Source organism: Ranitomeya imitator, chromosome 5 (assembly GCF_032444005.1).
Source record: "Ranitomeya imitator isolate aRanImi1 chromosome 5, aRanImi1.pri, whole genome shotgun sequence".
Taxonomy (NCBI): Eukaryota; Metazoa; Chordata; class Amphibia; order Anura; family Dendrobatidae; genus Ranitomeya; species Ranitomeya imitator.
In genome coordinates, this window is record NC_091286.1 from 562,486,157 (window position 1) to 562,509,033 (window position 22,877).

Here is a 22,877-nt window from a genome sequence, read left to right on the forward strand (position 1 = left end):
AGATGACAAACGTTAGACAGGAGGATCCACAGGAGGGGATTCTGTCCATTGTTTGCGGAGATCAGGAGAAAAGGGGTATTTGGACTCCAGAGATTTCTGGCCCTGAAAGCGTTTGTCTGGACGCTCCCTATGTCGCTGGACTATGTCCTGGAACTCTGGGTGATTGGCAAACACCCTGTGAGTACGTTTGGTCCTTCTGAAAGACACCGAATTATCCGTACTGGAGGTCGCCGGTTCCTCATCAACCTGAAGGGACTGGTTGACGGCCTCGATGAGACCATCTATAGTGCTCTGATAACCTGGCGACTCCAGATCTAGAGGCCCATCAGACTCAGGTCAGAGTCCTGGTCGGAAGAGGTGTCTGGGGAGCGAGAGTGGGAAGAAGAGCTAACGGACGCCGAGGCACCAGAGGGCATGGGGGATAAGCTACGGATGCGCTTCCTAGATGGCTGATTGTGCTTTGAGTGAGAGCGGCCCCTGCAGGCTGAAGATTCCGCAGCCGTAGGGGAAACATCCTGAATAGGCGGATTAGTGGTCCTGCTCCTGGTTGGATCCTGGAGAGACTCGATAGCTTTGGTCAGAGAAGCCATAGATTGCAAAAGTGACAAAGCCCACTCAGGGGGACTGGTCACCGCGGGCTCGTTTGCGGTGGGGGGGCTCCTGAGCGCATTTAGGGTCACAAGCATTACAGAGCGGAGCAGTATGCCCGCTTGGTAGCGCAGCATGACAGGAGGTGCAAGAAGTGAAGAACACTGTTTTTGCAGACCTTTTGGGTTTATGCAGAGACATGTTGTCAGTTAACCTCCGTGCGCAGGGCTGTGGGGCACCTGTGCAGCTAGTGAGCGGAGCACTGTGTGCAGAAGTAGGAGGGCCTGTGTCAGTGTGCAGCACACCTACCCAGGTCCTGTGTCCGGATGCCGCACTGAGACCGGAGAGGGACGAACTCTCTGAGGCTGGTGAGAGACACCAGGAGCTCTATCTTCCGTCCAAGATGGCCACCGAGAGTTGAGAGGCGCTTCTCCCAGTGTGCGAGAAGCGCTGAAGCGGTGAGCGGAGCCACGCGCGCAGTGGGCGGAACGCGGCCTAGCTGAGGCCGAAGCCGGGGACTAAATTAGCGGTGCCCGGCCGCAAAATGCGGACGAGCCCGTGGTGTGCTATCAGACACACCGCTTGTGGTCCTCTTCTGGTGAGGTACGAGGGAAGTTGCAGTCAACCTCAATCAAACCCACACTTCCACAGATGTGAGTCTGGGCAGGCGGACTCTGGAGGCCGCGGTGGCGCACTTGTAAGTAGCGGTTACACAGGACCTGATCTGTTGTTGTCCCCACCCAGGGACTGCTTTGGGACGTCCCACAGTCTGTGTCCCCCAATGAGGCGAAGGAGAAATAGGGATTTTTGTGTACTCACCGTAAAATCCTTTTCTCCGAGCCATTCATTGGGGGACACAGCTCCCACCCTGTTATTAGCTTATGATTGTTTTTTTATAATCTGACATGCTATACTCTCATATATAATATGACATGCTATACGCTCATATATTGTTATTGATCTCCTACTGCTTTTGCACCGAACTGGTTAGCTGAGAGCCAGCAGGAGGGTTTATACTGCAGGGGAGGAGCTAACCTTTTTTGTATCACTTAGTGTCAGCCTCCTAGGGGCAGCAGCATACACCCACGGTCCTGTGTCCCCCAATGTGGCGATGGAGAAATAGGGATTTTTGTGTACTCACTGTAAAATCCTTTTCTCCGAGCCATTCATTGGGGGACACAGACCGTGGTGTATGCTGCTGCCAATAGGAGGCTGACACTAAGTGATACAAAAAAATGTAGCTCCTCCCCTGCAGTATAAACCCTCCTGCTGGCTCTCAGCTAACCAGTTCGGTGCAAAAGCAGTAGGAGATCAATAACAATATATGAGCGTATAGCATGTCATATTATATATGAGAGTATAGCATGTCAGATTATAAAAAAACAATCATAAGCTAATAACAGGGTGGGAGCTGTGTCCCCCAATGAATGGCTCGGAGAAAAGGATTTTACGGTGAGTACACAAAAATCCCTATTTCTCCTTCGCCTCATTGGGGGACACAGACTGTGGGACGTCCCAAAGCAGTCCCTGGGTGGGGACAACAACAGATCAGGCCCTGTGTAACCGCTACTTACAAGTGCGCCACCGCGGCCTCCAGAGTCCGCCTGCCCAGACTCACATCTGTGGAAGTGTGGGAATTATAGTGCTTCAAGAATGCATGCGGACTGGACGAATCCGCAAGCTTGCAGGCGTGCCTTGCTGACGCCTGGTGCCTAGAACCCTTGATAGACAGGGAGATACGCTGACATCTAGCACGGAAGGACTCCTGGATGGTGAAAAGAATTCACCATGTTATCATGGTCGATGAAACGGCTAAACCCTTCCTGAAAATGTCAGGAAGCCTTCCTCTACCGTCAGGAAGCCCAAATAAAACGTTCAACCTTCAGAAGGACGCCGTCCTCAAGACGTACCTACTCAGAGCACTCACTTCGTCCAGAATATGGGGGATCTTATTCCATTTTGTGGACTGGAGCCAAAAGAGATGAGGGAAGAACTATGCCCTCATAACAGTGGTAATACAGTACCACCTTGGTAACAAGGGATGGAGATGGCCTGAGGACAACCTTGCCTTGAAGGAAATAAGGGAAAAAAGTCTGAAAGAGCAGAGAAGCTAGCTCCAAAGACTCGTCAGAGTGAGAATATCGCAGAGGAGAACGGGACGACTTTCCCTGATAGTAAAGTCTGCCCGGATGAAAGAGGAGCCTACTGTAAGGCTCCTAGGAATAATAAGGTCCCAATGATCTAACGGTATGTGATAGGGAAGAACTACGTGTGAAAACTCCCTGTGAGAAAGTCCCTACTTGCGGTTGTGCTACGATAAGGCGAGAAGATACTAGCTCCGCAAACAAAAAAACGGACGTGGTCAGTGCGGATCTCTGAGGATCAATGGGGCCCCTTTCTGCTTCCGAAAGGCTTTTGGAAGCAGTGGAAGGGGAGTTATGGAAACTGGTACCACGGCAGAACCAGAGCATGGAGAGCGATGGCTCTTGGATCTCGAGGCCGAACCACGAACTCGAGTACATTGGCCTTCAGTCTGGATGTCATCCCACCTACAACTGGAGAGCTCCAGCAAGGACAGATCTGATGGAAGACTTCGGGGTGAAGTTCCCACTGACTTGAGGCGGAACCCTGACGGCTGAATTTGTTTGCCGTTCAGAGTTCTACTTCTGGGATATATACTGCCGAGATCACCGAATAATAGACTTCGGCCCATCAGAGAAAGTGAGGTACCTCGGTCATGGCGCCTGACCGTGGGTACCTGCTAGATGACTGACGTAAGGCACCGCCGTGGCATTATCCAATTGAATTCAGATAGGGAGACCCGCCAGAAGGCAGTGGACCTGCTGTAAGACTACTGTTCGGATCTCCAGAACAATGATGGGGAGAAGAAGACTGGCATTGGAAGTTACTAATAACCATTGAACCGGGAGAAAGGCCCTGGATGAAGGAGCTCAGACTATTGTCTGAAAGTCTGCTTGACTTGCTGAAAACGAGCGGAGCGAAGGAAACCGCTTCCATTGTCGTCACCATTTTTGCTCAGAACTCTCTTAGCAAATCGAATGAAATGAGGGGGTGAGTAATCAAGTCCTCAGAACTCTCCTTGCGCGAGCTCCCTGTTGAAGGGCCATGACCTTGTCTCGAGGAAGAATTACCATCCTTCTAGAAGTGTGCAGGATCATCCTCAAAAAGGATATCTGCTGGGCTGGAAATGAGGAGAACTTGTCTAAGTGTAGCTGCCAGCCCAGGAGAGAATGTATCGCAAGAGATATAGACGACTCAGCGTAGTCCTGGAAGGGCGGCGAGACAGACCAAACAGGGCAGGACGAGCACGCCTCTAGAGTGCAAGAGAAACATGACATCCGCCATGACCCGAGCGAACACTCTGGGTGCGGAAGCAAGGCCGAAGGACAAGGTTGTGACTTGAAAATGCTGTTGACGAATGGAAAGGCGAAGGAATTTTTGCAGAGGGCAAGCAACCCGAATGTCGATGGATGCCGGAAACTGCACCTTTTTCTGTTGAAGTAATGGCTGAGCGGAGGGACTCCATCCAAAGAAGGAGGACCATGTCAAAGGTTGTTAGAAGTTTGAGGTCCAGGGTAGATCTTACTTTTCGTTCCCCTGTTTGGAACCAAGATCCCTTAGATCTAGACTGTGCTGGACAATCCTTATACAATCCTTTGTCAGTCTCCCGCTCAAAAGATTTGATTGGCCAGTTGTTGCTGGTGTGAATCAAGGTAGTTAAGGTCTCCAGCCAGGAGACCATTGCTCTAGCAACCCATGCGGCCGCTAGGGAGGATAGAGCGCTGGACCCGAAGCCGCAAGACAGAACGAACCAGATTTGCTATCTGACAGTCCGTGGTATTTTTAATTGATGACCCATCAGGTAGGGATACTGGTAGGTATACCACAGGAGATTCTACCCGGTTAAACTGCCCCATGGCAGAATATGCGGCTGCATCCAGCAGGTCATAGTCTCTTGCCATCTCCTCTTTTCACGGTGCAGAGATAAAAATTAGGAACCCTCGATCCATCAACCTCTTAACAGGGAAGTGGAGAGGAATTGTCCGCCCTCTTGCATCATCCACTAAATAGTGGTGATGCAGAGGGGGGAGCTCGTACGCCAAAAAGGGTGCCTCTATATGTCCACAGAGTTCAGGTCTCCAGGTGGACAGGACAGGTTGTCTGGCGTTAGGCCTGGATGCAGAAGAGGAAACATGCAGACGACACTCTGTGTGCTCGTCTGTTGATGGTGTGGGGAGATCGGTGCCCTTTAAAGGACCCGTCGCCCTTAAAAAACAGGCCAGGCATGGCATCCCACGTAGAGGCTTCTGTCCAGTGAATTGCTTATCCGAATTGAATGGCAAATGCTCTCGAGGGAGTTTAGTCTCTGAAGCTCTGGCAAGCTCAGGCAATATCCAATCCATATTCAGAGCCTTGTTGACATCAAATCATTGGTGAGGGGGCAGGAAACGAAAAACTTCCGTTTTCTAGATGCCTGTATGTTTCTAGACGCCTGCACGTTTCTAGAATACTTGCGGCCCCTGCTAGCCGACGGCTCCCATGTAGGATAGGGACCATGTATATTGGTCCTGCGAGCACTCCAAACACAGTGGGTACACAGAGGGATTCAATCTCTTGGTCCGAGAACCATGGATTGGTCAATGAAGAAGTCCACTGAGGGGAACTAGAGGATAAAGCTGGGGTCGGCGGCGGAGGGCTCCTCGGACTGATCAAGCGCCTTTAAGACCAGGGAATACTGGTCATGCACCTTTAAGACCACGAAATACTGGTCATACACCTTTAAGACCAGGGAATACTGGTCATGCGCCTTTAAGACCAGGAAATACTGGTCATGCACCTTTAAGACCAGGAAATATTGGTCATAAGCCTTTAAGACCAGGGAATACTGGTCATGCGCCTTTAAGACCAAGGAATACTGGTCATGCGCCTTTAAGACCAGGGAATACTGGTCATGTGCCTTTAAGACCAGGGAATACTGGTCATGCGCCTTTAAGACCAGGGAATACTGGTCATGCGCCTTTAAGACCAGAGAATACTGGTCATGCGCCTTTAAGACCAGAGAATACTGGTCATGCGCCTTTACGACCAGAGAATACTGGTCATGCGCCTTTAAGACCAGGGAATACTGGTCATGCGCCTTTAAGACCAGGGAATACTGGTCATGCACCTTTAAGACCAGGGAATACTGGTCATGCACCTTTAAGACCAGAGAATACTGGTCATGCACCTTTAAGACCAGAGAATACTGGACATGCACCTTTAAGACCAGAGAATTATGGTCATGCACCTTTAAGACCAGAGAATACTGGCCATGCACCTTTAAGACCAGAGAATACTGGCCATGCACCTTTAAGACCAGAGAATACTGGCCATGCACCTTTAAGACCAGAGAGTACTGGCCATGCACCTTTAAGACCAGAGAATACTGGTCATGCACCTTTAAGACCAGAGAATACTGGTCATGCACCTTTAAGACTAGAGAAAACTGGTCATGCACCTTTAAGACCAGAGAAAACTGGTCAAGCACCTTTAAGACCACAGAATACTGGTCATGCACCTTTAAGACCAGTTAAGACCAGGTACTTCCTTACCCGGGTACTGATGTAGAGTCGATGTGCCCCTTTAATGCAAAAATACTGTCACCCCAGTGTGAGCTGGCCGGGTGGACCAAGATGGCCACCGGGAGCTGCAGAGTTGATAAAATCTCGCAGAGAGCGAGAAGCGCCAATTTGGGGGGCGGAGCCACAGACACGATGTTGAATAGGCCTAAGCCGGGGCCTAAATTTCTGTAGCCGGCGGACGTCACCAGTGGGTCGTTCCAGGCAAGGCTTCCAGGATGCGGCCTACAAATCGGCCGAAGCCAGGGGCTAAATTTTTGCAGCCATCCAGAGCGTTACCTCAGAGAGGTGGGCCACAGGGAAGTGGCTGAGGCTGCCTGTCAGCATGTGGATATCCCACTGAAGATGGATCCACTCACCATTGATGCGCGTCCCGGCATGGAGCCGCCGCGGATGTGGGTTTCAGCGCTGTTCTGTGCAGCGTGGACGGTGCAGGGATAAGCCTCAATCCATCATACCTTTGTTAGGGAGGTGGAGAGGAACCGTCCGCCTCCTTGTGCCATCCGCTTTCACAGTGGTGGGACAGTGGGGGCTGCTCGGACGCCATAGAGAGGGGCCTCTGTACAGCCACGGAGTTCAGTCCGGGTGGACAGGGCCAGTTGTCCGGCATTAGGCCTGGCTCCAGGAGAGGATACATGGAGGCGACACTCCATGTGGTCGCCTGCTGTGGGGAGATCGGGACCATGAAAGGAACCGTCGCCCCTGAAGTGAGCTCAGGCATGGCTTCCCACGTCGCAGGAGAGGGTACGGGGAGGAATACTCGCCGTGCTCGCCTGTTGATGGTTCGGGGGAGATCGGAACCTTGAAAGAAACCGTCTCCCCCCTCACTCCGTTAATTAAAAAATAAAAATTTACAGAAAAGTAAACAATAAAATAAAAACGTTGGGGTCTGAAACAGACCCATGTGCCTCCTACAGACACTAAGCAAGAACTGGTTAGCTGAGAGCCAGCAGGAGGGTGTATACTGCAGGGGAGGAGCCGAGAGCCAGCAGGAGGGTGTATACTGCAGGGGAGGAGCCGAGAGCCAGCAGGAGGGTTTATACTGCAGGGGAGGAGATCACTTTTTTTGTATCACTTAGTGTCAGCCTCCTATTGGCAGCAGCATACACCCACGGTCTGTGTCCCCCAATGAGGCGAAGGAGAAAACTATTTTCTATAAAAAATAATTATTTTTTCATCGCTTTATTCTGAGAGCTATAACTTTCTTATTTTTTGCTGATGATGCTGTATGTCGGCTTGTTTTTTATGGGACAAGATGACGTTTTCAGCAGTACCATGTTTATTTATATCCTATTTGATCGCGTGTTATTCCACTTTTTGTTCAGCGGTATGATGATAAAGCATTGCTTTTTGCCTGTTTTTTTATTTATTTTACGGTGTTTACTGAAGGGGTTAACTAGTGTGACAGTTTTATAGGTCGGGTCGTTAAGGACACAGCGATACTAAATATTTGTACTTTTTTTTATTTACATAAAGAAATGTATTTATTGGATTATTTTTTTATTTTATTTAGGAATTTAAAAAATATATATTTTTACACAGTATAATATACATTTTTTTTCACTTTTTACATAGTCCCAGGGTGGGACATCACTGTAGAAAGTCAGATCGCTGATCTGACACTTTGCATAGCACTGGGTCAGATCAGCGATCTGACAGGCAGTGAAGGAGGCTTCTCAGGTCCTGCTCTCAGCAGGCGCTTGCAAGACACCTCCTTGCAGGGAGAACCTCAGAACAACGCGATCACATCGCATTGTTCTGAGGCTCTCAGGGAAGCACGCAGGGAGCTCCCTCCATGCGCGATGCTTCTCTATGCCACCGGAACGCTGAGATCTTGTTTGATCGCAGTGTTCCGGGGGTTAAAGTGCCAGGAGCGGTCCGTGACTGCTCCTGGCACTTAGTCCCGGGTGTCAGTTGTGATAATCAGCTGACACCCGGCCACGCTCCCCCTGTGAGCGCGGCTGATCGCGTATGATGTACTATCCCATCCATGGGAATTAAGTCCCAGGTCACATGGATGGGATTTTAAGTCCGATGGCAGAAAGGGGTTAATAAACTAATATAATAATTTTTGCTAATTGGTAATTTATTGGAAGTAATCATTCGATAGCATCTCCATCTTCTAATATTGCCTATGCAAAAAGTGACCTTTGGATCATGAGAAACTACAAGTCTGGAAATGTTGTGATGGTCACACATGACTTTTTCCGTACTGAGAAACTTTGCGACCATGCCTTGACACACAGCCCGCTGCGCAGCTCCACATTATTGTGCATCTGTCCTATTCAATAGTCTAGGACACGTCTACAATACCTGCCTGATCACACGTGTCCTGACAAACATCCACTGTCACAACCTCATTAGCTCTACTCATTTCTCAAAGCAGAAGGGAGCAGCTATACAGAAACATTTCAAATAAAGTGTGGAACAATCAAGTTTTGGTGCATGTGACATATTTCAAAAGTTTCATCGCTCAGAATAAATGTCTAAAACTAAGCACAGTTCTAAAATAAAATATATCCTACCGCAATGAGAAGCAAGCAAACTAACAAACAACTCACCTGTATAGGGGGGTGAATGATGTGCTGAGCCACCGACTGGGCAGCCGCAGCAGAGGTCAACTGGTTAGAGGCTGGCCTTAGAACTGTGGTCACTTTGGAGCTGGACATCACAGCAGCTGCAGCAGCTCCTAATTAATAGATTAATGAGAATTAGAAGAACTGCAAATGGCACATTTTCCAATATAACACAAATTACAAATGATGAGGCTACTTTCCTGAATACACTATAGACTTAATGGCAATGTGTCACCAGGTTTTTCCCCATACAACAGACAGCCAGCCCCTGAAAGCCCTATGTCACAGCATTCTATAAAGCTGTATTTATGTCCCCAAACTGTTCTCCAGAAAACAAAAAATAGGTTTTATTATACTCACCTATGTGGTGGGCCGGCCTGATAGGTGTCACTGGTCTTGATCTGGCGCCCTTTCTGTTGTTGCATCGTGTGGCTAATGTATGTGCAGGTGTACTTCTCTGCCCTGCCGAGGGCAGAACCAAGCACAGTAGTGCGCATACATCGGCGCTCTTTGGCCTTTCCCGGTGCATTTGCATTATAGTACTTTGCTCTGCCCTCAGCAAGGCAGAAAGAAGTGTGTGATGGACCCTGTGTGATGCAAGATGAGACAAGGCACCGGATCCAGAACAGCAATGCCCATGGGACCAGACCGCCCTGTGGGGAAGTATAATAAAAGCTATTTTTTGTTTTATGGAGAGCAGATTGGGGACATACACACAGATTCTAGAATGTTGTCACATTACTGGTGCTGGCCATACTATATATGGGAAAAACCTTGTGACAGGTTCCCTAAATAAAATTTACCAATACATGGTCCACCCTTCTCCATCAGAGTATTTATACTACCTCTTGGAAGATGGGAGGCTCCGATATGCAGCGGCGGGCCTGGAGCACTGCTGCGGATTATAGACATCTGAACATTAGTTGCAGTCATTATGTGATGCAGATTATTAGGGTGTCCCTAAAAGTGACCAATAGATAAGAGAAAGATAGTAAGAAAGCTAAGAAAAAAACATAATATCTGAATAATTAAATGTAAATGGTTAACATGGAAATTAATCTGTAATAGGCTCAAAGGGAAATTTATACCGAACTATACGATATACAATGTAAGAAAAAGTACTAATTCTAATATTGACACAATAAACAGTGTATTAGATACGTACCTGCTGACCACTAATGGTGGCCACAGGAATGGCTGAAGCCTGAGGGAGGCCACTCTCCATTGTGACCGTCACTGGCCCAGGTACCTTTGGAACAGCAGACAGGGCAGATGGAGGGGCTGGAGCGATGGGTCTGCTGGGGATAGTTGGCTTCAAAGGCTGCTGTGAAAAGATATCAATAATGAATTGCTTGCAAAATAGGGATTTTTGTGTACTCACCGTAAAATCTTTTTCTCCGAGCCAATCATTGGGGGACACAGGACCATGAGTGTTATGCTGCTGCCACTAGGAGGACACTAAAGGTACCGTCACATTAAGCGACGCTGCAGCGAGACAACGATCCCGATCGCTGCAGCGTCGCTGTGTGGTCGCTGGAGAGCTGTCACACAGACAGCTCTCCAGCGACCAACGATGCCGAAGTCCCCTGGTAACCAGGGTAAACATCGGGTTACTAAGCGCAGGGCCGCGCTTAGTAACCCGATGTTTACCCTGGTTACCAGTGTAAATGTAAAAAAAAAAAAACACTACATACTTACATTCCGGCGTCTGTCCTCTCCGGCGCTGTGCTTCTCTGTACTAAGCGCCGGCCGGAAAGCAGAGCACAGCGGTGACGTCACCGCTGTGCTTTCCGCCCGCTGCGCTTACACAGTGCAGAGAAGCACAGCGCCGGAGGACCGACGCCGGAATGTAAGTATGTAGTGTTTTTTTTTTTTTTTACATTTACACTGGTAACCAGGGTAAACATCGGGTTACTAAGCGCGGCCCTGCGCTTAGTAACCCGATGTTTACCCTGGTTACCAGTGAAGACATCGCTGAATCGGCGTCACACACGCCGATTCAGCGATGTCTGCGGGAGGTCCAGCGACGAAATAAAGTTCTGGACTTTCTGCGCCGACCAGCGATATCACAGCAGGATCCTGATCGCTGCTGCCTGTCAAACTGAACGATATCGCTATCCAGGACGCTGCAACGTCACGGATCGCTAGCGATATCGTTCAGTGTGACGGTACCTTAAGTTAACACATAAAGAATAGCTCCTCCCCTGCAATATACACCCTCCTGCTGGCTCTAAGTGAACTAGTTCGGTAACAAAGCAGTAGGAGCTTAACATTTAACAAGGTGAACTATGTCAAAACCAAGTCAACACAGAAAACCAAAGTCAATAGGCTAACAGGGTGGGTGCTGTGTCCCCCAATGATTGGCTCAGAGAAAAGGATTTTACGGTCAGTACACAAAAATCCCTATTTCTCCTACGCCTCATTGGGGGACACAGGACCATGGGACGTCCTAAAGCAGTCCCTGGGTGGGGGAACAACCAATTGGAAATGCTCCATGTACCAACAAGTTACAGATGCGGCACTGCCGCCTGCAAAATTCGTCTGCCGACGGATGCATCTGCCGAGGCCTGAGAATGGGCATAGTAATGTTTTGTAAACGTATGCAGGCTGGACCAAGTCGCAGCTCTGCAAACTTGTGCTGCCGATGCCTGGTGCCGAATGGCCCAAGACGCACCCACTGACCAAGTAGAATGAGCCTTAATACCTGCTGGGACAGAGTGACCTCTAACTCGGTACGACTCCTGGATAGCCGAACGAATCCACATGGCTGTCGCAGCCTTGGAAGCGGCTAGACCTTTCCTTGGCCCTTCCGGAAGCACTAACAGGGCATCTGGCCTGTGGAAAGACGCCGTTCTTTAAGACGTATCTCCTAAGAGCTCTCACTAAATCCAGTGTTTGAAGAGCCTTCTCGGTGCGATGTACTGGTGCCGGGCAAAGTGAAGGCAAGAATTTCCTCATTGAGGTGGAAAGATGAGACAACTTTCGGTAGAAAAGAACATCCCCGTTCTCAAAACCACCTTCTCTTGATGAAAAATGAGGAAAGGAACTTGACAAGACAAAGCCGCCAGCTCTGAGACTCGTCAGATGGATGTGACCGCAACCAGAAAGGCAACTTTCCATGACAGAAAAGACAGGGTAACTTCCTGCAGAGGTTCAAAAGGGGCATCCTGCAAGACTCCGAGGACCAAATTAAGGTCCCATGGTTCCAACGGCATCTTATAGGGCGGCACCACATGGGAGACTCCCTGAATGAACGTCTTTACCTGTAATCTGTTGGCAATTCTGCGTTGGAACAGTACTGACAAGGCTGAAATCTGCCCTATGAGAGAACTAAGGGCGAGACCTAAGTCCAAACCCAATTGAACGAATTCGAAGATGGAAGGAATGGAAAATTCAAGAGGAGAGCGTCCCCGGTCTTTGCACCATGAGAAGAAGGTCTTCCAAATGCGATGATAAATACGCATAGAATTAGGCTTTCTAGCGCTGATCATGGTAGAAATGACTTCCTGAGAGAAGCCTGCCTGTGTTAGCACCCAGGACTCAACGGCCATGCCGTCAAACACAGGGCCTCGGCGTTCTGGTGGTAAATGGGGCCCTGGGACAACAGATCTGTGCGATTCGGTAATCGCCAGGGGACATCGGCAACTAGTTGAACTAGTTCGGCGTACCAGGCCCTGAATGGCCAGTCTGGCGCAACCAGGATTACTGGTATCCCCTCCGCTTTGATCTTGATGACTCTCGGCAGTAAGGGAAGCGGGGGAAATATGTATGGAAACCAGAACTAATGCCACGAGTGAACGAGTGCGTCTGCCCCGATGGCTGCTGGATCGTGGGACCGAGCTATGAAAATCGGGAACCTTGGAATTTAGCCGTGAGGCCATCAGATCCACGTCCGGGGATCCCCAACGACAGCAGATCTGGTGGAACATGTCCCGATGGAGAGACCACTCCCCGGAGTCGAGACCTTGATGGCTGAGGAAACCCGCCTCCCAGTTTTCCACTCCCGGGATGTGAACCGCAGAGATCATTGAGCGGTTTTCCTCGGCCCAACGGAGAATGTGGCCTACCTCGGTCATGGCTGCCTTGCTGCGTGTTCCCCCCTGCCGGATGATGTATGCCAATGCCGTGGCATGGTCAGACTGAATCCTGATGGGACAACCTGCCAGGAAGGGATGAAATTGGAGAAGCGCCAACCTGATTGCCTGTATTTCCAGGATGTTGATGCGTAGGCGTGCTTCGTGAAGGGACCAGCGGCCCTGAGCAGTGTGATGGTGGAACACTGCTCCCCAGCCCAGAAGAATGGCATCTGTTGTCACAACTAGCCAATGTACTGGGAGAAAGGATTTCCCTTGATTCAGGGAGGACTTTAACGCCCACCACCTGAGAGAGACTGTCCGACTCGCTGGGGAAGGAAGAAACGACAATCGAGAGAGAGAACGGGTTCCTGTCCCACACAGCCAGGAGGGCATGCTGTAAGGGGCGGAGGTGTAATTGAGTGAATGGAACCGCCTCCATAGCTGCTACCACCCTGCCGAGGACCCTCATACTGAAACGCAGAGAGTGAGTGTGAGGTTGGGAGAGTTTCTGAGCTTCCCGCCCTAAGACAGATCTTTTCCGGGGGAACAAGTACCAACCCCTGGGACGAGTCCAGTATCATTCCTAGAAAGGAAATTCACTGATCCGGTACTGGGGAAGAATTTTTTACATTTATGTTCCAACCCAGGTGAGAAAGGTTATCTATTGTAATGTTCACGGCTTCCTTGCAGGTGCGGAAAGAAGGGCCCTGGATGAGGATATCATCTAGATACAGTAGCACCACCATGCCTCGGGTATGAAAGATGGCCACGGCAGCCGCCATGACCTTGGTGAATACCCTGGGAGCGGTGGTGAGGCCGAGGGGCAGAGCAACAAATTGAAAGTAATCTTCCTGAACTGCAAAGCGAAGAAACCTTTGGTGAGAAGGTAAAATAGGAATGTGGAGGTACGTGTCCTGGATGCCTATAGACGCCAGGAACTTGCCTTTCTCCATGGAGGCGATCACAGAACGAAGCGAATCCATCCGGAACCGTCGCGCCCTGACGAACTTGTTCAGCAGTTTTAGGTCCAGTATGGGCTGTACTGTACCGTCCTTCTTTGGAACAATGAAGAGGTTGGAATAAAAACCTTGAAACCTTTCGCTTTGAGGGACCGGAATAATAACTCAGTCTTTTCTCAGAGAGTTTATAGCTTGGAAGAACTCTGATGCCTTTCCTCTGGAAGGAGAGGACAGGAAAAAACGAGTTGGTGGAAGAGAGGAGAATTCTATCTTGTATCCGGAGGACACTAGGTCGCGGACCCATTTGTCGCGAACGACCGAGAGCCACGCGTCGCTGAAGGAAAGCAGGCGACCGCCTACTTTGAGGGTGTCCTCCGCAGGGAGTCATTTTGTGGGAAGACCTGCCTGGTCTGAACCCCCTGGATCCTGACTGCCTAGGCCTGCCTCTCCAAGGAGAAGGTTCGTAGGAGGTCTGAGGACCTCTATCCCTACGTTGTGCCCGGCCAGGTCCGGAAGATGTGGAAGTAGAGGACCAATTTGAGTTGAAGTGGGGGGGGGTTGGAAATAATAAAATAATAAAATAAAAAAAAAAAAAAAAAAAAAATCGGGACGGAGCCTGCTGCTGCTGGTTCCGAAAGGGCCGAAAAGGTCTCTGTTGTGGAAGAAATTTACTCTTCCCTCCAGTGGCGTCGGAAATTAATTGGTCGAGCTTTTCGCCAAAAAGGCGACCGCTCGGATATGGGAGAGAAGTCAATGACTTTTTGGAAGCGGAGTCCGCATGCCAGTCCCTGAGCCATAAGGACCTCCGGATGGTGATGGCATTTGCTGCTGCTTGCGAAGCACAGGTAGCAGCATCCAGGGACGTGGTCACTACAAAATCTCCAGCTCTGGCTATCTCGGTAGCAAGGTCTGCTACCTCGGGGGGAAGATTGGTATCCAGAACAGCTGAAGACAAGAGCTCAGTCCAATGGGTCACAGCCTTAGCCACCCTCGTAACGGCAAAGGATGGGAAGAGTGCGGCTGCTGAGGTTTCAAAGGTTGAACGCGCCATATTGTAGACCTGACGATCGTTTGGGTTTTTAATCAAGGCGCCCTCCGAAGAGGATAAGACAGATTTAGTAGCCAGGCGTGAGACCGGAGGATCTACCAGGGGAGATTACGACCAATCTTTTCTTAGATCCTGAGCAAAGGGATATTTTGATTCCATGGGCTTCTGCCCTGTAAATCGTTTATCGGGACGGATCCTGTGGGATTCAACGATTTCCTTAAATTCGGGATGAGCGGCGAACACTCTATGAGCTCGTTTGGTCCTCTTAAAGGACACGGCATGATCCGTTTTAGATAAAGGTTCCTCCTCAAGCTTCAAAGTCTTATTCACTGACTCAGAGTCGAGAGTCTCCTGATCGTGATGAAATTCCTAATCTAGGGACATGTCAGAATCGTCCTCTGAAACAGGTTCTCTACTAACCCCAATGAAAGGGGAGCGAGAAATGGAGCTCTCAGAACCAGAATCCCGATGATGGTCTGGGGATATGGCATGAGTCCTTTTCCTGGAAGAGCGAGAGCTCCTTGGCAAGGTACGACCCCTAGAGTACAAGGGGTTCTGACGATTGGAAGCGTCGTCCATAAGAGTGCCCTGGTTAGGAGGGTCTCGGAACGAGTCTAACGCTTTTGCCAGGGATGCCATAGACCGGGTAAAAGAGGAAGCCCACTCAGGGGGACCAGGCTCACTAGATTCGGTATCAGTAACAGGTGGTCCCTGAAGAGTCACTGGTTCACAGGCTGTTCACAATGCAGTATTGTGACCCCGGGGTAATGAGACCTTACAAGAGGTACATGCAGCGAAGAGCACAGTGTGGGTTTTCCTAGACTTTTTGTGAGGCCTTGATTTGAGACATAGTAGCCTTGAGGAGAGCGCTTACTAGCAGGGGAAGGGTTAAAGGGACTCTGTCACCTGAATTTGGCGGGACTGGTTTTGGGTCATATGGGCGGAGTTTTCGGGTGTTTGATTCACCCTTTCCTTACCCGCTGGTTGCATGCTGGCTGCAATATTGGATTGAAGTTCATTCTCTGTCCTCCATAGTACACGCCTGCGCAAAGCAATCTTGCCTTGCGCAGGCGTGTACTATGGAGGACAGAGAATGAACTTCAATCCAATATTGCAGCCAGCAGGTAAGGAAAGGGTGAATCAAACACCCGAAAACTCCGCCAATATGACCCAAAACCAGTCCCGCCAAATTCAGGTGACAGGTTCCCTTTAAGCTATGTTTCTGCAGCTTACCCAGGTATTGTGTCTTGAGTCCCCAGGGGAGGTCCGCAGTGTATGGTCCTGAATGTTGTGATTGGAAAAGCTGGAGCAGCGCTGCAGCATCAGCCCTGTGGCTGTCCCAAGATGGCTGCCGAGATCTGTGAGAAGGCTTCTCAGGGAACGAGAAGCGCCAGGAAAGATGGGCGGAGGTAATTGCCGGTGGGCGTGGCCATAAACTCCAGCCTGTATGAAGGGGAGAAGCCGGGGGCTAAATTTTAAAACTTGCGGTTGTGGCCTGCGGCGTCGCGACCGCTATTAGTGCCATCCCTCAGCCGCGCTCCTTTAGTAAAATGCAGCGCTGCGGACCACCCACGGACCCGGGCTTTATGCCCAGTTAGAGGTGTGGACCTTCCATAGCCCGGGGACCAGGGCCCCCGCAGTGTACTCACGGTAGATGCGGTGGGCCGGTGCTCAATCCACCATCGCCATTGTCAGGGAGGGGGTGGAGAGCTTCTGCCGCCTTGCGTCATCCGCTATATCAGTGGTGATGCAGTGGGGGGGGGCTGCACGGACGCCACACATATTATGTCCGGCTATGCACCTGGCTCCAGGAGAGGTAGATAGAGGGCTACTCCATGTGGTGGCCTGCTATGGAGGGGGGAGATCGGAACGCGAAGGAACCGTCGCCCTTACGGTGAGCTCAGGGCTGGCATCCATTGCCTGTTGATGATTCGGGGGAGATCGGAACCTAGAAAGGATCCATCGCCCCCATGCGCTCCAGTAAGGGAAAAATAGAAAAAAAAACAGTGGGGTATAAAAGCAGACCCAAGTGCATCCTACAGATACTAAGCAAGAACTGGTTCACTGAGAGCCAGCAGGAGGGTGTATACTGCAGGGGAGGAGCTATTCTTTGTGTGTTAACTTAGTGTCCTCCTAGTGGCAGCAGCATAACACCCATGGTCCGGTGTCCCAGGAGAAAGATACATTTGGTAAAGAATATATCAAGAGTAGATACTTTTTTTGCCATATAAAAAGTGCAGTATGAATTAAATAAAACACAGATATGAATCTTTCAACCTGTTTTTCAACTAGCTTTTCTCTGTAGGCACCACTCCTGGTTTTGGCTTACAAATATTGATGAAACACTGACCAATTAATGCCAGATGAATAAGGCCTTAACCCCTTACCGGCATCGGACGTACTATACCGTCCGATGCCGGCTCCCCTGCTTTGATGCAGTGCTCCGCGGTGAGCCCGCACCAAAGCCGGGACATGTCAGCTGTTTTGAACAGCTGACATGTGCCCGTAATAGGCGCGGGCAGAATCGCGATCTGCCCGCACCTATTAACTAGTTAAATGCCGCTGTCAAACGCAGACAGCGGCATTTAACTACCGCTTCCGGCCGGGCGGCCGGAAATGACGTCATCGCCGACCCCCGTCACATGTCCGGGGGTCGGCGATGCGTCTCCATTGTAGCCATAGAGGTCCTTGAGACCTCTATGGTTACTGATTGCCCGTCGCTGTGAGCGCCACCCTGTGGTCGGCGCTCACAGCACACGTGCAATTCTGCTACATAGCAGCGATCAGCAGATCGCTGCTATGTAGCAGAGCCGATCGTGCTGTGCCTGCTTCTAGCCTCCCATGGAGGCTATTGAAGCATGGCAAAAGTTTAAAAAAAAAGTTTAAAAAAATGTGAAAAAAATAAAAAAAACATAAGTTTAAATCACCCCCCTTTCGCCCCAATCAAAATAAATCAATAAAAAAAATATCAAATCTACGCATATTTGGTATCGCCGCGCTCAGAATTGCCCGATCTATCAAATAAAAAAAAGTATTAACCTGATCGCTAAACAGCGTAGCGGGAAAAAAACTCGAAACGCCAGAATTACGTTTTTTTGGTCGCCGCGACATTGCATTAAAATGCAATAACGGGCGATCAAAAGAACGTATCTGCACCGAAATGCTATCATTAAAAACGTCATCTCGGCACGCAAAAAATAAGCCCTCAACCGACCCCAGATCACGAAAAATGGAGACGCTACGAGTATCGGAAAATGGCGCAATTTTTTTTTTTTTTTTTTAGCAAAGTTTGGAATTTTTTGTCACCACTTAGATAAAAAATAACCTAGTCATGTTTGGTGTCTATGAACTCGTAATGACCTGGAGAATCATAATGGCAGGTCATTTTTAGCATTTAGTGAACCTAGCAAAAAAGCCAAACAAAAAACCAATGTGGGATTGCACTTTTTTTGCAATTTCACCGCACTTGGAATTTTTTTCCCGTTTTCTAGTACACGACATGCTAAAACCAATGATGTCGTTCAAAAGTACAACTCGTCCCGCAAAAAATAAGCCCTCACATGGCCAAATTGACGGAAAAATAAAAAAGTTATGGCTCTGGGAAGGAGGGGAGCGAAAAACGAACACGGAAAAACGAAAAATCCCCCGGTCATGAAGGGGTTAAAGCGGCTGTCCCATGAACAAAGTACATATTAATCTTGCTAGATCTTGGAATGATTAATTCCACAATTGGATGTGTCGAGAAATGTTCCTGTGCTGAGATAATCTAATAAATGTGCTGTGTACTGTGTAATGGCTGTGTGACTGTACAGCAGGAGTGGGTAACCTCAGGCCCCAGGGCCATTTACGACCCTCGATGACCTTTTATCAGGCCGCCGGGCAGATTCTCAGGGACCGCATTCTTGGGCACCAGCTCATTAATTTCTTCTTGCTCTGTTAGCGCGCGCGCACACACACACATACAGTGTTCACTACTGAACACTGAAAGGCATGCAATGAAAGATTACATCCTGACACCAGTGCCACAGTCAGGATGTACTTTGTGGGCGGCGTATGTACGTCCCCCGAAGGATGGTATAACTATCCAAATGGCCCTTGGCAGAAAAAAAAAAAGAAGAAGAAAAGAAAAAAAAAAAAAAAAAAAAAAAGATTCCCCACCCCTGACTTACAGGAACATGGTCTGATCATACCACAGCTCCTGGGCAGGGGAGGAAGCAAAAGAGGATACAGACATTACAGCATGGAACCACAGGTGATTCTTTCTGTGAGCTAACACATCACCTTACCGGTTTTATCACAGTTGTCGCCAGCAATGTAAGCTTACCACAAATCAAGTCAGTGACACATAAGCCCAGCGGTAGCTCCTACCACACTGACTTGATTTATGATGAGCTCAGGAGACTGGAGATGTGGCAAAAACTCTTGCTCCTGTGATATAATCGGCAAGGCAATAGGTTTTATCACAGGAGCAAGTGTTTTTCAGCATCTCTAGTCCCCTGAGCTCATCATAAATCAAGTCAGAGAGGTAGGAATTCCAGCTGCCACTTGGCTTGTATGTCACTGACTTGATACATGAGCTCAGAGGGCTGGAGACCAGGCAAAAATACTCACTCCTGTGATAAAACAAGTAAGACGATGGGATGCTTCACAGAAAAATGTAGCAGTAATTTTTCCTTTTTTCAAGGAAATTAACAAAATGGAAAAACCCCAAAAGCGATACCATTTTTAAATCCATAACCCTCAACATATTCAAAATTGGTTTTGGGTAGTTTATTAACCTTTCAGGTGCTTTTCAGGAATTAATGCAAAGTGGCATGACAGGAACGAAAAAGTTAATTTTCACCACCTAAATTTTGATAACTTCTGAACAAGCCGCTATAGCTTGAAGACTTTAAGGCCATTATTTGGCCATGAAAAACATCAGGAAAACACGATCAAGATCTCATGGTGCCAATGGGGTTAAAGAGGGAGCCTCCACACTGTTAACCATCTAGATGCCGTAGTCACTATCGACAGCAGTATTTAAACAAAAAATCGGTGCTAAATCCAAGGATTTAGGATCAATTTTATGGCAGTTGTGATCTCCCCACAGTGTACAAATGTTTCTATTCATGGTAACAATTTTCTTTATACGACTACACCAATTGTTCCAAAAAATATTACCAAAGGAAGAAAACATCTTCATCAAAAGATAATCACCTTCAGGATGCTCTCAGAGAAGGCCAATGGGACGTTTGGGAGATGGGCAGACTGAGCAGTCATGGTGAGAGGACTAGGAGAGTGGTTGGGGATCATCTGTAACTGTGGGTATGGCCGGACCACTACAGCTTCTTGTTTGTCATCCCTTGGGGGAAGAACTGTACTTGCAGTAAGTATGTCCCGTGACGGACCCTCCATTTCCCGTGAAGGCTCATCACCACCTTAATTAAATGAGAAAAAAACAGTCTTCTGTTGTTAACGTGTAAGAACATTGTGGGTAGCATGTTGCAAACTGACTGCCATTTTAATTTAGGAAGAAATAATATGGATACAGTCGCACAATGTACTTAGTTTTCAACAGTCTCCGATAAACAATGCTCGTCTGTCACTCCAGTGGCAATTCATCAGCTATCCTATAGACAGGTGATAAGAGGGTTGTCCCACAATTACAACTTAAAGAAGCACTTCCAAGAAACTAACTTTCCCCTTAAACCTGTGTATATGTACATGTAAAATAATGTGGGCAGCACAATGGCTCAGTGGTTAGATCTGTTGCATGCTGGGGTCCTGGGATCAAATCCCCACCAGGACATCTGTAAGGAGTCTGTATGTTCTCCCCATGTTTGTTTGGATTTCCTCCCTCACTCCAAAGACAAAGACATACTGACAGGGAATTAGATTGTGAGCCTCATTGGGGACAGTGATTAGGATGCCTAAAGTGCTGCGGCATATGACAGGACTATATAAGTAAAATAATAGCAACAAGTGTAATAAAATACTTACTGATCATTAGCTTCTTCAGTTTCTCGCACCATCCCTGTCCTATTCCCACTCTCGTGACTCAATTTCCGACTCCCAGGCTCACACTGGGATTTATGTCGATTTTACAATGCAAGTCTATGGTGCATCTTAGCGCGGATCCAAATGTTTACAGTAAGGCTATGTGCACACGTAGTCTGGGTCCACTGCGGATTTTTCCGCAGCGGATTCCAGCAGATTTGATAAATCCGCAGTGGAAAACCGTTGCAGATTTATCGCGGATTTACCACGGTTTTCCTGCGGTTTCCACTGCGGATTTACAACTGCGGTTTTCCATAAGGGCAGTTGTAAATCCGCTGCAGAAAACGCACAAAGAAGTGACATGCTGCAGAATGTAAACCGCTGCATTTCCGTGCGTTTTTTTCCGCAGCATGTGCACATCGGTTTTTTTCCCCCATACATTTACATAGAACTGTAAACGCATGGGAAACTGCTGCGGATCCGCAGGTGCGGAAACGCTGCAGACCCGCAGCAAAATCCGCATCGTGTGCACATAGCCTAATAGCTACTTTCAGCTCACACAAAGCACAGTGTGATCTGGAGAATTGGAACTTCAGTCAAATGTGCGATAAACCATGGAAAATGGCGATCGGTAAGTATTGCATTTACACTATATGGCATAGGTAATAACACAGGTTTATTGGAAATAAAAGGTCTTGGGAGTGCTTTGTTAAGTACAGTAGTTACACATGTACATTCAAAGGATATTACCTGTCCCTGGTATATTTGGACCGATAGTCGTCCCACCACTTATAATCTGTGGTGAGGGAATGGGGACCCCTTGACGGGGAAACTGTTGTGAACTCATGTCCCCCTAAAAAAAAAAAAAAAAATCATCATCAAATCATGTTCTTCATAAATATGTGCTCATCAGTACGTCAGCGTAAGCCGTAATCTCTATGCTCGGTCATTGCAGAACACAGCAGAAATCACTTACGGTACATACAGAACATGGAAAATTATTATTTGTCATTACGGTCGGTAAATCAGGGCTGACACCTTTACACTCCGAGGCTAAATATCCATATAGATGCATTACGTTCTTTGTTTTAATTTGTTCTGTAATTTCTTTATGACCCCTTTCCCAACATAGGACGTTCAAGTACATACTTCATAAAGTAAATCAAGTATAAACTGGAATGATCGCATACTTAATCAAGCAATAATCTTTCATACAAAAAAAAAAAAAAAAAAAAAAACACAGCAGAAAGAGGACAGGACCCCCTCACGAACGTACAAGCGAAACGCACGTTGGGGTGCTAGGCAGTGTGGTTCTGCTAAAAACAATGGCTCATGGTCTGTTTTATTGCGCTATATCTGGTTAAATATTCTGCTACTCCACAGAGGTTACTGCCAGGACAGATTACCAACACCCAGCAGTATCAATTGGCTTTTGTTTTCTATACTGGTTCCACTGCCTTGTATTTTTTTAACATGGCTATGTACCTGTATACTCGATGTATTGTCTGTAAAACTATAATGTATACATCTCAGTTGCACTTTGTTTGAACCACGCTGCCCCAACTGTTTTTAAGGTTTTTTTTAGGGGTTTGGTTGTACTGTCCTCTCTTTCTGTTGTGTGATGTTTTTGTAATAAAGATCATTGCTTGATTAAATAGACTATCATTCCAATTTATACTTTATATACCTCAAGTGGCTGTATTGGTCTGAATTTATCTCTATAGTGGTTACCCCCACATTATTATCTTTTGATGTACTATGGGTCTGCAAATCCTTTTCATTATATTATCTTTCATAAAGTGGGGGTGCATGGAGGGGGCTCAGAAGCTGATCCTGCTCCAAACAAGGCAGGTGTTGACAGTGTCATACAGCCAGCACTTGACTAACAGCAGTGATCAGAGCTTTCTCCTATATAAGGCTATGTGCACACGTTGCTGATTTGCCTGTGGAATTTTATGAATAGATTCTGCATCTCTTGACAGAAAACGCAGTTAAAAATCTGTGCTTTTTTT

General features: G+C 48.2%; 1 protein-coding gene across 8 annotated transcripts in view; it reads right to left on the reverse strand.

Moving 5' to 3' along the window:
- The window catches only part of SAP130 (Sin3A associated protein 130), a 109,665-nt gene that overhangs the window by 69,005 nt on the left and 17,783 nt on the right, over positions 1 to 22,877 (reverse strand). For 6 of the 8 annotated variants that reach the window (XM_069727683.1, XM_069727689.1, XM_069727688.1 and 3 more), the window contains 5 exons: positions 21,616 to 21,718; positions 20,086 to 20,306; positions 9,969 to 10,127; positions 9,649 to 9,763; positions 8,789 to 8,916 (listed from right to left, as the gene is read on the reverse strand). In XM_069727683.1, coding sequence (XP_069583784.1) covers positions 8,789 to 8,916; positions 9,649 to 9,763; positions 9,969 to 10,127; positions 20,086 to 20,306; positions 21,616 to 21,718 — 726 coding nt within the window. The remainder of the gene's footprint in view (positions 1 to 8,788; positions 8,917 to 9,648; positions 9,764 to 9,968; positions 10,128 to 20,085; positions 20,307 to 21,615; positions 21,719 to 22,877) is intronic. The other 2 variants (XM_069727686.1, XM_069727685.1) reach the window with 1 other exon arrangement.